The sequence below is a fragment of the Populus euphratica genome, unplaced genomic scaffold (genome assembly GCF_000495115.2).
Source record: "Populus euphratica unplaced genomic scaffold, PopEup_1.0 scaffold6.1, whole genome shotgun sequence".
Lineage (NCBI taxonomy): Eukaryota > Viridiplantae > Streptophyta > Magnoliopsida > Malpighiales > Salicaceae > Populus > Populus euphratica.
In genome coordinates, this window is record NW_011499849.1 from 2,190,101 (window position 1) to 2,204,483 (window position 14,383).

General features: G+C 32.0%; 2 protein-coding genes and 1 non-coding gene across 3 annotated transcripts; 2 read left to right on the forward strand and 1 right to left on the reverse strand.

Annotated features, from left to right (window-relative positions):
• Positions 1-2,834: 2,834 nt before the first annotated feature.
• Positions 2,835-2,908, forward strand: TRNAT-AGU (transfer RNA threonine (anticodon AGU)). Its single transcript has one exon. It is a non-coding gene; the product is annotated as a tRNA-Thr (tRNA).
• A 3,947-nt stretch (positions 2,909-6,855) lies between these two features.
• On the forward strand, positions 6,856-8,618 carry LOC105120550 (uncharacterized). Its single transcript, XM_011018802.1, has one exon. It carries the CDS (start codon positions 7,504-7,506, stop codon positions 8,593-8,595), a length of 1,092 nt encoding a protein of 363 aa, XP_011017104.1. The 5' UTR covers positions 6,856-7,503; the 3' UTR covers positions 8,596-8,618.
• Positions 8,619-8,739: 121 nt separating this feature from the next.
• Positions 8,740-11,307, reverse strand: LOC105120551 (NADH dehydrogenase [ubiquinone] iron-sulfur protein 4, mitochondrial-like). The gene is made up of 5 exons (XM_011018804.1): positions 11,065-11,307; positions 10,281-10,369; positions 9,803-9,932; positions 9,533-9,562; positions 8,740-9,015 (listed from the first exon to the last, which is right to left on the reverse strand). Exons 1-5 carry the CDS (start codon positions 11,215-11,217, stop codon positions 8,968-8,970), a joined length of 450 nt encoding a protein of 149 aa, XP_011017106.1. The 5' UTR covers positions 11,218-11,307; the 3' UTR covers positions 8,740-8,967.
• Positions 11,308-14,383: the final 3,076 nt, after the last annotated feature.

The window sequence follows — 14,383 nt, forward strand, 5'->3', positions numbered from 1 at the left end:
TATAAGAAAAGAATGTGCCTGCATTATAAAAAAATAATAATTAGAATTTAAATTTTTAAATAAAAAAATTCTAAATTTCAATAAATTATTAACTTGAAAACATAAAAAAAATAACAAAAAAAACATCACGTGAACTTCTACAATGCTATTTCTAATAACAAAATACATTATAATCAATCTAAAAAATCAAAATAAAATCAAATATAAAAAAGCTTCTCAAATTTAAATGCAATTTTTTTTACATTATTGAAGATGAAAACTAACTCTGTTAAGCTGGTCTATCAAAATAAAATCCATAAATACTAAAAACAAAATTATTGGTTGTTGAAATCTAAGCCTTCTGGAAGCTTTCTCTCCCCTAAAAAATTTCAGCAACTTTCCCTTTTTTCTTTGAAGATGTAGGAACTGAAACTTTAAAAAAAATGTAAAATCTTAAACCTAAATGAAAAATCTAAAAATAAAAGGGACCAGACATAAAATAGTAAAAAATTGTTCTTTTGTATATTTACACGCCCCCGAACAATTTACCATGAAAGAGAGAAGTCTATTGATTTAATCAATATCAATTTAAATCATTGTTCTTTTAATTCATAATCACTAAAAATCTTCTTATACAAAATTGATATTTCATTTAATCCTGGAACAACCTAGATACCTTAGACATACGGTAACATGCAGTCCGAAGAGAAATGATAGAAAATTAGGACAGCCATAACAAAACTTTAAGGACAAAATTGAACAGTGCTATAAATAATAAAATGTAAGAGAATAAAAAATGGCATCACCGTGTTCTTTTTATGATGTCTTAAATCTAATTAGAGGAAAATGACTAAAAATTACCCAATTAACCAAAAAAAAAAAAGTCATAATTGTTTCGACTAATTTTATTGAGCAAATGAATTGAGCTTTATATATATATATATATATATAGACCTTAAGATATTTGATAGGCTTCAATTATAATGCCTGAAATCTTGCTTACACGACAGTATCTCACTGTAGATTCCTCTGATATATGAAACCATTGAAGCATGGGCTTCCGGTTGCGGCTTGAGATTTGTCAAGATGGTCCCCAACAACGGCACGGTCAAAACTTGCTACACATTATGGTGTCGTGGAAACACCACCATTTTTCACATTCAGACTCTCCCTCCAAACGAACCCAAGTAAGTCTCCATCCATTAATACTTTTTGTCCTTCACTGAAAATTTAAACCATTGGTACAAGAAAGTCGTCCCCTGTACATGCTAATAATAAAGTCCTCCGATCATTTTACTTTGTCACATTTTATCTATCTACTGCCCTCTAAATGATTGGAGAGAAAATAAGAATTCGAAGTCCACAAATTCCACCGGAAATCTCCAAACGCTTGCATATCCTAATCAATGCTGCGGTGCACACTTATAATCATAGTCATTCGTGTGTATTGTTCAGCGGTTGATCTGTAAGGTATCAATTAGGATCTCGAGGCATTAAGAATTCGACGAGAATGTGTCTCCAAGAAGTACGTCAAAGATGTCCTCACGCGTACAAGGATGCTAGCCTGATTATAGTCTTGCTGCTCTGATCATTTTCTTAGGAAGTCGCATAGGAATGCGACCCATGAGTCCTGGATGAGGTTTGCCAGCTATTCATCAAGCTCTTTATTTTCTAAAATATCTTTTAGTTCTAATTATTTTTTTCCCTGTGCTAATATATATATAAACTCTCAGTGTTACCCGTACATGGTGAGAAACTAATTAATTCGGGTAGTTGCAATGAATTTACATGATTGGAGTTATGGTCACAGCCACATCAAGCGTTAAAAAGCAGGATATCTTTTGAAGCCTTCCTTCCAATTGAAATGAGACAGGATCTCAATTTGCAGGTCTCAAGCTCTATCCCCACAGCTGCACAACAACGTCTTTGATCTAGTTTTCTCCTCCATATTAAGATGATGACAGTATTGATTATGCTCGGTTGAATTTATTTTTTTATTAAAATTTATTTTTTTAATATTTTTAAATTGTTTAGACACGTGTTATTAAAAATAAAATTTTAAAAATAAAAAAATAATATTATTTTAATATATTTATAGAAAAAAAAAACTTTCATACTTTAAATGCGAACATCTTAAATATTATAAGACATCTTTATAGTGAAGAGAAGAGGGTTTACTTTCATGATGCAATGTTTCTAAATAAAAGACTGATCAAAATATGAAATGGGATCATTCGATTTTAAATCACTCTTTGTCGTCGTATACACTTTGTGTATAAAATGGTATTCTATGGTTACTTAACAATCAATTCATTTTTATACTTTATTAACCTACTACATGGCTAAAGGAAACATTTTCGTAACTGTTAAATTCAAATTTCACCATTTTTTTCAATGTATACGGACAAATTAATTTTATTCGAAAAAAATAAAATTTGGTCCCACAACCTCTCTTTTCTTTTTGAAATTTATTTATTATGTTTCTTCATATTATTCACTAAACAATATCTATTTGAAGGAATAATTTAATAGTTTAATTCTTTAAAAACTCACTTTATATATATATATTGCTTCTTAAACTTCAAATAATGTGTATATATCCGTGATTCATCCAAAATAAAATACAAGGGTAGCGTTGTTTATTAATAAAAACTTTAAGAAATATAGAGCGGGAGGAACACAATAAATTAAAAATAGAAATGCTCCTTTTACCACAAAGGACATATTCTAACTGCGAGTGCATAAGAAAGCTCGCATATATTTAAAAATGGACGTGGCCAGACCACTGCCGTACTGAGCTGGGGCCTATTAAAAATACAAATAATAAAATATTTATAATAAAGGTTTCGCAGAGAGCTTTCATAGCTCAGTTGGTTAGAGCACCCGTTTAGTAAGCGGGAGGTCTTGAGTTCGACTCTCAATGAAAGCAGCGAAGTTGTTTTTTACTTTTTGGATTCATTCGGTACCTTTTTACGTTTTGGATTCATTCGGTACCCCCTAATCAGCTCTCAAGCGGTAGGATATCGACAATATTAGTTTAAGGATGTCGATCAGCACTTACAATTTAACTAACAAATGAGCAGTAGCTTTCTTTCAAATTATTTCAACCTTATAATACTTGAAGCCATTTTGCTCCTTAATTTCTAACAATCATTCGAGTCCCGCCAGCTGATGTAGATTAGCCCGTCTTGATAGCGTGTATAAAAGCACCTCAACCATCAACAAGTGAAAAGGCTGGTGACTCTGCCCGGCAACGCCGAACTTGCCTGGCTTCCATCGCTTAGGAATTCTTGTGGCGTACGAATATCAATTCTTCAAATTCCATGCAAGATTCCCATCAGGATCTCAAAACGTGTGGTTTGGAGGGCCTCAGATCGGTTCTTGTCATGCATCAGCTTATGAAAAATAGGTGCCACACCTGACAGGCCCATCCCGAAGAAGAGCGCAGCAGGAAAGCTCCTAAAGTCTGGCCTCGAAAAAACTGGAAGTAGAGTGAAGATGACGGCAACAAAACCCAATACTGTTATGAAACCCATATAAACGACTTAGAGGATGCGGCTACGCTCCTAAAGTCTGGCCTCGAAAAAACTGGAAGTAGAGTGATGACGGCAACAAAACCCAATACTGTTATGAACCCCATATAAACGCCTTAGAGGATGCGGCTACGCGTGAAGAAGTAGTCGCCAGGAGGGTGAAAGGATCTTGAGGTTAGAGCATCAATGCTTGCATAGTCAACTCTCTACACTGCAAGACATCCGCTCTGAGCAGCAGGACAACAGAAGGCGTGAGCTACTTGCTAGCAAGCAAAACATGGCCCTTCCGAAGAAGGCCAAGATGGTCTATCTTGTGATTGGATGAAATGCTACCGAAGCTATAATGTACATCTCATCTTCTGCAACTAGCTATGCTAGATGGAACTTTCTTCTTCTTCTTCTTTGGGAGTGTCGTTGGATAGTTTTCAAAAACAATTATTTATCAAGTTTTATCATAATTAAAATAGATCTTTGTAAAAAAAAAATCAATTTAAATTCTTACAAAATATATATCGACATTAACTATTTATGACATCAACCTACTAAATCTTGAAACATGGTTGTGCACTCCTTCATCCACTCTCGAGGAATACAGATCCTACTTAAAAAACAAGCCATGATTTGTCAATGACTTGTAAGTATAAATACTCTTCAGCCTTTTCCATATACCTCAAGTTGCCTAGTACATTGTATTTAACCTCAAGGTAGAACCAAAGTCCATCAAGTTTTACTCACTGTTTTCTCCTAAATTGAGTTCCCATCGTTGCCTTGGATTTGTGCAGGTTTGCTCTCTCGAAGAACAATATCAAGTCCTTGAGTTGTTAGAACATCCTTTACTTTGCTTTACCAAATCAAATAATCAATCTCAAATATTATCTCACCAATTTATGTACTCACCATTTTAAATTGTCTTGCACGAGACTTCAATAAACCTCAAACAAAGCTCCGCTATTAATTTGTTGTACAAAATTCATGCAAACCAAGCGACAACATAAATGGGACAAAAATTGACATCATTCGACAGCATCTATTCCATAAAAAAAAATCACTAGATTACAATTAACCACTAATCAAACATATACACATAAATTATATATAATTATTCAAAACCTGATTATACTAAAGAAAAATCCCACAAGAAAATATTTTATTAATTCCTTTATTCATGATCTATATAAAAACAAAATTGTTGTTAAACTACACAAATAATGTCGTAACTTTTTTAATTCTAGCTTATATTATTACGCACTAGAGAGATAAGTCGCTGGAAAACCAAAACTAATCACAACAATTATTTTTTTAATAAAATGTTATTATTCAAATTAATTATCAATCTAATAAAAAGATTTACAACTATTAATATATTATAAATTTCTTCCATTTGACATTAAACTCATAACAGTTACAAATATAAAATTTTTTGGCCATTTTCAAAGATTCGAGTGAAGAGAGATGGACAGGGCATCCCGATATTTTTTTATAGGCTTAGTCACACAACCTGAGCCCAACCCTTAAATGATGTATCTTGACCTATTTTCTAAGTTCAAAAACATGTGCTAAGTTCTTTTCTTTTTTCTTTCCTATTAATTTTTATGTAAGAAATATCCTTTCTTGATAATAATTATGTAAAAGATATTATTTTCTATCGATACTTGTGTAAGAAATATTTTTATTTTTTATAAATATTGTCATGGTGAAATTATTTTTCAGCTTATCTAGTCAAGAAAAAATACAAGGATTAAGGACTATAAATACTTCTTATACTACCAGATAATAGGCAATTTTTTCTTACATTAAAAAGATACAAATTTAACACAAGAACAATCTAAATCTTAGAATTTAAAGCTATTTAAGTGAATTTATCACTTTTTTTCTATACAAAGTTGGTGATTTTATTATTGGAGGGTTCTCAAATACCTTATCAAAGAATTTTTTGCAAGTATTCAAAGGTATTCATCAATAAAATTGATCTTAATATTAAAGAAATGAACTATCTAAAAAGATGTTTGACCTATTTATTATTAAGTACTAAAAAATCTTATTTTATAAATATTTCTGATTTTAATACTTTATTAATTCATATGAGCATTGAAACAATTTGATATATTATTTTAAATATTAGGTTAATGAATTCATGTTGTAACTTATTTGTTGAAGCGAATAGGGCTCAAACTCAATGGAAGTAATTAAATTCCTTAGGTGTGTGGAACACTTGAGCTTCTCTTTTAGGATTATATTTGGACTTTTTTAATATATTTACAAGTTTTTTTATTGATCATTTAAGTTTTTTATTTTTTATTATATCAGTTAATATAAAAATTATATTTTCTTTAATTTTTTGGCTATTTTTTATTTTTATTCTTTAATATGATGTTTTATTTAATTTTATCATTCAATATTAAATTAATGATAAATAAATTTTGTATTTTTTTATAATATAATAAAAGCTTTCCCTTTTTGTTTATATTTTTTTTCAATTCTACCATTTAACATGAAAATTTTATTTTATTTTATTTTTTAGTATTATATTAATCTTTATTTTTGGATTACAAGATGGAGACAATTCTTATATCATTTATTTTAAAACTCATGCTAGCCAAAATAGTTGCATAGAAATTTTCTAAGTATTTTCAAGTTTAAATCATCATACATAGTTTGATAATAATAACATCAAAACTTTTTAATAATTTAGATATATACATATATATATTTTCAAACTATAGAGAGCACGACCGATAAACTAGTTTAAACTATATTTTAACATGGAAGACAAGCCTAGTCCCTCTTACGATGTCTTCCTGCCAATCCTTCTGGACAATCGTAGTGTTGATAAAAGGAACTCTTGATTATTGTTGTGTCTGTTGTCATCACTTCCGCACAGCTACAGACACCCCTACCATGCACAGGCGAACGGTCCTCGACATCATTCTCTAATTTATTTATTTTTCTCGTTCGAAACATTTTCTAACATTTCTCTCACCTGGGGAGCTGGATGCTATTGGGGCCCAGTGGCCACGACTAGCTTTACGAAGAATTTATTTGATTATGCTGCGTGTTTGTTGAAAATTAAAAAAAATATTTTTTTAATATTTTTGTATTATTTTAATATAGTATTATCAAAATAAATTTTTTTAATATATATATATATATTCAAAATAAATATATATATATATATATTTTAATATCTACTGGCATACAGAAGGCTACGGGGTTAATAGGAAAAGGAGCACACTTTCCAAGGGCAAACACGTTTTAGCAACATTCTTGCTCAAAAGCCACGTGTGATTTTATTTGCCTTTTTTTCGAAATTAAAATTAAATTTTAATTTTAATTTTAAAAAATAAAGAAATATTATTTCAACTGCCATCAGAATTTAACCCATCCCTTTGCATGCAGTACAAAATTGTAATGAGCTGACACATGTATGGCAGCCAAAAATAACCGACCCATATAAGAGGCCTTATTGGTAAAACCGATACCAAAAACAAAAATGGCCAGACCAATCCTGATAGGTGTATCCACGCATGGCAGCCAACTCCACACGCGTTATAATGAGGAGGGCTCTAATTGGTGTGCGAGAGGGAAAACCCAGAAGTCCTAAAACTGACTTCGGTGCTCAGTTGTCAACGGCCATGGTCTCTCCATGATATGTGTAAGCATGCATGGAGCCCACTAACATACCCTAATCCCACATGTCCCTTTCTCTGAACTTCACAAACACGTACCCACAGTCCAATTTCCAAGTGTCAACCTCCATGCCTCTTCGATTCATGCTGCCTCTTCGCTTCATTGGTCAAAAACCACCCTTAAAACTGCCCAAAACCCATCAATCCCTCTGCGAACAGAATACCCCCCTCCCTCTAAACTCTACGCATCTCTGCTAATAAGAAAATCATTCTGCATTTTCTTCTAAATCACCCAGGCTTCTTGGCTCCTCTCGCTTGAGAAGCCGCGGTAACCGTCAGTGAAGCACAACGTGAAACGAGCCACCATGATCAAGACCCTGAGCCCTTGCTCCAACACAGCAAAAACAGCTGAAATTATGTCTAGGTATAGGCCCATAGCTCCAAGGCCTGAAGGTTCTGCGAGTTCAATGGATGAGAGTTCATCCATGTCTCAGAAAATCCGAGAATCTCCTTACTTAAGGACCCTTTGGCCACAAATGCAAGCTAGGCCTACCAGAACCAGGAAGAGAGGTAGAGCTGTCGTGTCACCACCTAACATCAAAAGGCCAAGAACCCATTTGCTGGGCCTTTCTTCTCCTAGTCATGAAACATCCCCAGCCAAACATCTCTCCTTGCAGGGTTTTGTTCATGGAATTCCCCAGCTTCCTGTTCCAAACCTGGTTGGGGTCAATAGCGGCTTGGAAAATTCAGTTACCATGTCATCAAATCTAGTAACACTTCCACTTCTTCAGAGTCCTACAACAGTTACTGTTGTTGCAAACCAAGCAGCAGTTCCTGAGCCTAGTTGCCTGGAACCAAATAGAGACAAGGTCATAGATTTAAACACCGTGGCTGAATTTCCGGAAGAGAAGGATCTCCTGCAACAATTACAGGTACCTCCCACCAACAATGTTATAGCACCTCAACCGGTTCGACTGGTAGGCTCAAGCATAAGTATAGCCTGCATCAGTGAAGACCCAAGCTTCATCCCACTGGTGAGAGTTCCAAAGAAGCCAGAGGAAGTCGAGGAAGAAGTTGAGTCTCAGGTCTTGCCAACAGTGATATCTGATTCCAACAACAAAGTGAGGCTAGCAAATTCTGCTTACAAAGAAATGGTGGGTCAGCCAGAATGTTCCTGGCTTGACTCGATGATGACTGGCGATGGAAGTTTTGCAGGCAGGTCATGCAAGAGGATATGCGGGGAGGTGGAGCTTCACCTTTCTGATTTAAGAGTGCCAGAATCTTCAAATGGGTTTTCATGCTGGGTGAGGATAGAATGGTGCAACAAGGGGACAAAGAATGTGATCGTTACTTTCTGTGATGTTATCAAATTATCCTGCGCGTCCAAGGATTACCTCTTTAGTTGGAGGTTCCATACTCGTGGCAGAAAGGATTTTCAGTCCAAAACCAATGCTTGAATGTTTTTTTTGTATACGGTAGCTTACTAGACAGCGTACTAAGATGTACACATAAGACGTCAAATATAAGTAGATTTGGTCAGCTCTTCAATGAATGTCTAAAGTGTATATAAGATCTTCTCTTCCCCTTCGGTTTGTCTCTTCTAGGACAAGTGGTGGTTAAATATCATTGCCAGAATCTCATCTAAGCAAAAGAAGATACTTACAACACAAGCATAAGTATTGTATCTTCCATACAGAAAGTTCGATAGTTTTAATTCGCATAGACAGCAATATATATGATACATATACACAGATATTAGACATAATAATAATTAGGATATGCTTACATCTTTTCAAGTGCCAGTATGAATAACTGTGGTAATTTCGCTCTTAATTTGCTGAGCCCTTCCACTTGAAATTGTCAGCGTACGATTTAGGCTGCAATGGGGTAAAGAAAACAATCATAAATGGAGAGATAGTGAAAAAGGGTTCACAACTGGTTAATCCTGGACTATCATTCTTAAATATCATAACACGCAAGAAAGTCAACTGGATGTCAAGTCGTCAAGTCTAGAAAAGGATGGTTGATATTTATATATATCCAACAGCTCTGGAGGCTGTATGATAGCCTTTATTTTTTAGTATTTATTGTGTTTAGGAATTGAGGTGTTATCCATATAGATTGTAGAAAATAAGAGCAGGGGGGAATGTAAAGGATAAAACCGGGCAGTGATAATATATCACATGCAACTTTCAAAGCAAGTTCAATGGCTGCTGTGAAATATCCCTCTCCATCCTTTGATAAATTATACGACTAAGTTAAGATTTCTCAGTAGAGGGGTCTTAAAATTTACATTAATAGGAAAATATTTAGCAGAAAGATACCGAAACCACCCTGGTTTTCTATAGAAAGGAACTATTCATCCTAGGGAATACGGAAATGGGGGATACAAACCTTTAGAAGAGGGGTGTGACGTTTCTTGACCTGCACATGATTCAAATGTTTCAGAGATAGGCCGAATGGAATCGATAAACTGAAAACATTGTCGTTGAGATACAATAATCATATAGGAATCAAGATAATGTAAAATGCGGTACCATTGTGATTTTAACATATTTATTAGGAACCTCCATACAGAAAGAAATTACTAATTGTGAATGCACAATGAAAAAATTAGAAAAATTATAAATGCGCAGCAGAAGTACAGGCTAAGGAGGAAATTACCTCATATTCCCAACCATATTTCTCAGCAAATTCCTTTGCAGCTTCTTCACTGTCAAAACTGAGCCCTGCCTCACCTACATTGGCATATGGATCTCCCGTAGAAGTCCAGCCCATCAAAGGATTTTCCCACCTGGATAAAGTATGATAACTAGTTAATATTATACGATGCATATACCGTATGATGCTTACAATAATTGGCCGCAAACAAATCATTAATTACACGGGTAAAATGTCTTCCAATACATCGAGAAAATACTTAAAGATAATTTACTCGCATCCTAGAATTGTCAAATTTACAGCTAAAAATATGGGGTGTCGGTGAAAAGAATTCACCACGACGCATCTCAAACGGATCTTTATAGGAGGGACTAAAAGAGATCAAATGAAGTCAGAATCCAAGAACTTCATCCCTATAATTTATTTAGTAGAAGAAATATATGTAAAGCATGAAACTGAGTAATTGACAAGGTATGCATACTTTTGTGTAGACAGGAAATTAATTTTCCATCTGCCAACTTTCCCTGAGCCCTGTTGCGTTGCCGTTCGAGCAGGTGAATAGATTATTACCTGAAATTCATCAACCCCATAGCAAGCCAATGAGCTCAAATTCTATGAGGGTCAAGAAGAAGGGAAACCCAATTTCAACAATGAAAAAAAAAATACAAGCACGTAGCTATAGTGATAGTCATTGTTTATTCACTTCATTCATCTAAAATTCTTAAAAATTTAAGTTCCTCTTTGCGATTGTTAACTAGGAGCTAATTAGGGTTTAGTGATTCAACTTCTTGCGGAAGCTGAGAAGAAATTCTGTTTGACAAAACAGTCTCTTCTTCTATATTGTATTTGTAAGGAAGAGGGTTTAGAGAAGAAAACAAGTCGTCCACTGCTCAGTATCGCCATGAACTTGGAACCGCAGACACGCCGATGCCAACCAATCCGCTATGTTAAACGACACGTCACTTGAATTTAGCTATCTTGGATAAACCGCATCGTATTGAATATTAACTCACAGAGCTGCCAACACCACTGATATCAACAGCTATAATCGTCTTCCTTTCTTCCGATTGCAAGTTCCCAATAGCAGAGATTCATGAATTCGATTCATTGAGTAGTTTTTTTTTTCCCTCTACATGAATTCGATTGTTTTCTTTATGTATTCTCCACAGCCAACAAACAAATAAATCAGAAGTACAAATGTCAATGAAAAACAAATAATCCAAATACACAAGGAGAGAAAAATAGTAAACAAAACATAAACTCACCCTTCTACGAAGGTGTTGCTCCGGAATGCCAGAGATCATGCCGACCTCCCCGGGATTGACCTCAACCAAGGCGGATGAAGATAACCATCTTCGTGAAGATAAAAGGGCCAATCGATGAGCTCTAGTAAGATTTAGAACACGAGAACTCGCCATTGCTTGGAGCTTGCTTGATCGGATTTCTTCAACGCTAAAAGAGCACAAATGCCATCTATAGGACTGGCCTGTTATATTTTTGTGGAATGTTTATGAGAGGTTCATAAAATAAAATTATTTTAGAAGTTTCGCGCTTTCTCTGCTGGCGCGTCTCCAAGCTGCCACGTCCGGCTTGAATTTTATTCATACCATCATTTTTATTCAGAAAAGTGGGTAAATTATATTTTCATCCCTGTAAATTTTGTTATTATACATTTCACCTACCACAACTTTGTTGTTATACATTTCACCTAATATTTTTCTAAAAATTCCAATTTGACATTCACTTTCAAAAATTAAGGTGTGAGCTCGCTTTTTCAATTTTAATTTTTTAGCATTTTTATTAAATATTAACCTGTGAATAAATATTTTATTTTTTCACTATTAAATGTTTAATTATTTAAGTATATTCTCAAAATTTCTCCATCTTGAATAATATACAATCCCAATTATCTTGAAATATAGTTACAACGGAGAACTATTCATAATGATATTAGAAATAAAATTATGGTATTTTTTGTATGATTGTTATAAATTAATTTAATTTTAATTTTTTTAAACTCCAAGAAAAGTTACAAAGGTTTTTTTATATATAAATAACTTTTGATTGACCTGAAGAATTTTTTTTATTAAATTAGATCAGAATTTTGTTTTTAAAAAATAACTTTTGATTTGTGGATTCTATATGGTACCATCTTGCTTAAAAAAATATTTTGAATAATTTTCATTAACCAAACTTCTAATTTAAATAAATTTTATTATAAGTTATTTATGAAATGAGACTTTTATATTATAATTCAAAGGAAAATTTTTATTTTTTTATAAGTTATGTCAAATGATGTAATATAAGTTTCACTGCATTCTTTACTCTCGTTCAATTTATTGTTCAGACCATTGTTTAATTGTTTATAGTTAATTTTTCACTTTTAGGTATTTAAAATTTTTATTTTTTACACTACACTCATTGAACTTAAATTATTTTCAATTTCTTCCTTCAAAATTATATCTTCATTGTTCCATATTTTAAAAATTATTTTGATTTGCATGCTCTAATATATATGATGTGTTAATCTAGTGTATCTAATGTGTCATAAAATATTTTAACATTAAATTAAATATCAATATTACAAAATAAAAATTTAGATTATAGTTAAAAATATTGTAAGAGCAAGGATCAAAATGAACATAAAACACAATTTATTTATTTATTTTTACCATTCAAAAGGCGAGGAAAACTTCAAATTGGTTCTTGAATTTTTTTTCCATATTTGATCTTTATTGTTTTAAGTTTTTATATTAAAATTATAAAATTTATTTTTATAATTTAATGATAATTATTTTATTTATTTTGAGTTTTAAATTCAAACTTGACTACATATTATATATTTGTTTTCATCTTAACAGCTATATAGAAGAAAGGTTTGAAGATTCAGTTTTTGTAATCATGAGGTTGATGAGGAGTTATTTTTAATGATTCTTATTTTGGATTGAACTAATAGAAAAAACTTCAAATGAACTTGGTCTTTTAATAATTGTTTAATGAGATTGAGTTTATTATTTTTTTGAGTTAAGATTGAATTAATAATCTACAAAACCAGTCCCTTGTACAATATAAAAGACTCTTTAATGCCTTGATTAGCAAAGTGTTCAAGGAAAATAATGTATATAAAAAAAAGAAATAAAAATGTAAGAGAATGTGTGTGGATATATTGTGTCAATACCTTTATGATTCTTGAGTATTTATATATCTAACATATTTACATTGTAAGTCTTGAGATCGCAAACCTACTTATAAAGATATTCATGTAAAATATTTACTTTACTGTGAATGATTGCAAAATTAATTTATTGGTATGAGTTAAATTAATTTATTGGTATGAGTTAATTGAATAGATATTTATCTTATTAATTTGTGAAATAAAATTTTTAAGTAGATGTGGTGGCAATAACTTGTAAGATGAAAATTTAGATATATGATAATATTAATAACTTATAAAATGAAGAATCTAGAATGATATTAATAAACTAGGCATACTTTGAACCTCGTGTCATGGTTAATATGGCAATGAACAAGTAAGTGCCTATCAATTTTAGATTGATTGTCTTTATTTTTTTATTTTTTGTTTCATTTTTTTCTTTTTCCCTCATCTTTTTTGGTAGGTTTATTTAGGTCAATGTTGTCGTTGTTCTATTAACCTTGATTGAACCTAGCTATAAATTAAATTAAAAAGTTATTGAAAAACCATAAATTAAATTAAAAATAAAAAAATGATTTTTTTTATACATGCATGTCGCGCTAATACGTTAACAAACCTATCATCTTTTAATAACACGTGCAATGAATCTCGTTCTTCGATGATGATCTTTGTTGTAAGCATTGGCATTGTCTATGCAACGAAAATCCTTTTGTATGGTGTGTTAACAAGAAATCTACGATGGAGCTTTATAGCTTGTTTTCCCTTTTCTTTCCTTATATTCCTTGTTCTCTCTTTTCTCTTTCCTTTCATGTTTGGTTAGCCCTTCTAACCCAACCAATTGTTCAATTAAAGTGTGTTTGATATTGTGGTTGTAATTTGAAAAAAAATATTTTATAAAAAGTATTTTTAGTTAAGATTGGTTTGAAAAAATAGGTGTTTGGTTAAAACCGTGATTGAAATTGAAATTGAAATTGAATAAAAAGTAGTTTAATATATTTGGTTAATACTGCTTTTAAAATTGAGGTTATAAAATAATTTTAAAAAAAATATATTAATATTGATGGTTTTTAATTTAAATATTATAGATTTAACTATCATTATTATATCATGAAATAAATAATACTTTATATAAAATATTTTTTACTACTTCATTAAACCATCTACATTTTCATCACGTATGAAATACATTTGATAAGAACTATAGTTTTTTGAATAAAATACATTAAAAAAATATTTTTTATTTTTTATTTTATTAGGTCTGACCGGTTCAATGCATTTTAAGCTTTTAATTGTACCTGATCTGGCGGGAAGATCATGCTACACTGTTCATCTTACGCAGTGTTCATATAATGAATTAATTAGCATGAACACTATAGCATGCTACACTGTTCATGCTACTTAATTCATTCTAGCAACGACATGCAGGAATG

Coding starts and splice junctions, on each gene's coding strand:
- LOC105120550 (XM_011018802.1), top strand. CDS start 7,504: ATGATCAAGACCCTGAGCCCTTGCTCCAACACAGCAAAAACAGCTGAA.
- LOC105120551 (XM_011018804.1), bottom strand. CDS start 11,217: ATGGCGAGTTCTCGTGTTCTAAATCTTACTAGAGCTCATCGATTGGCC. Junction 9,933..10,280: donor AATTTCCTGTCTACACAAAA/GTATGCATACCT, acceptor TACTTTATCCAG/GTGGGAAAATCCTTTGATGG. Junction 9,016..9,532: donor GTCACACCCCTCTTCTAAAG/GTTTGTATCCCC, acceptor ACCCCATTGCAG/CCTAAATCGTACGCTGACAA.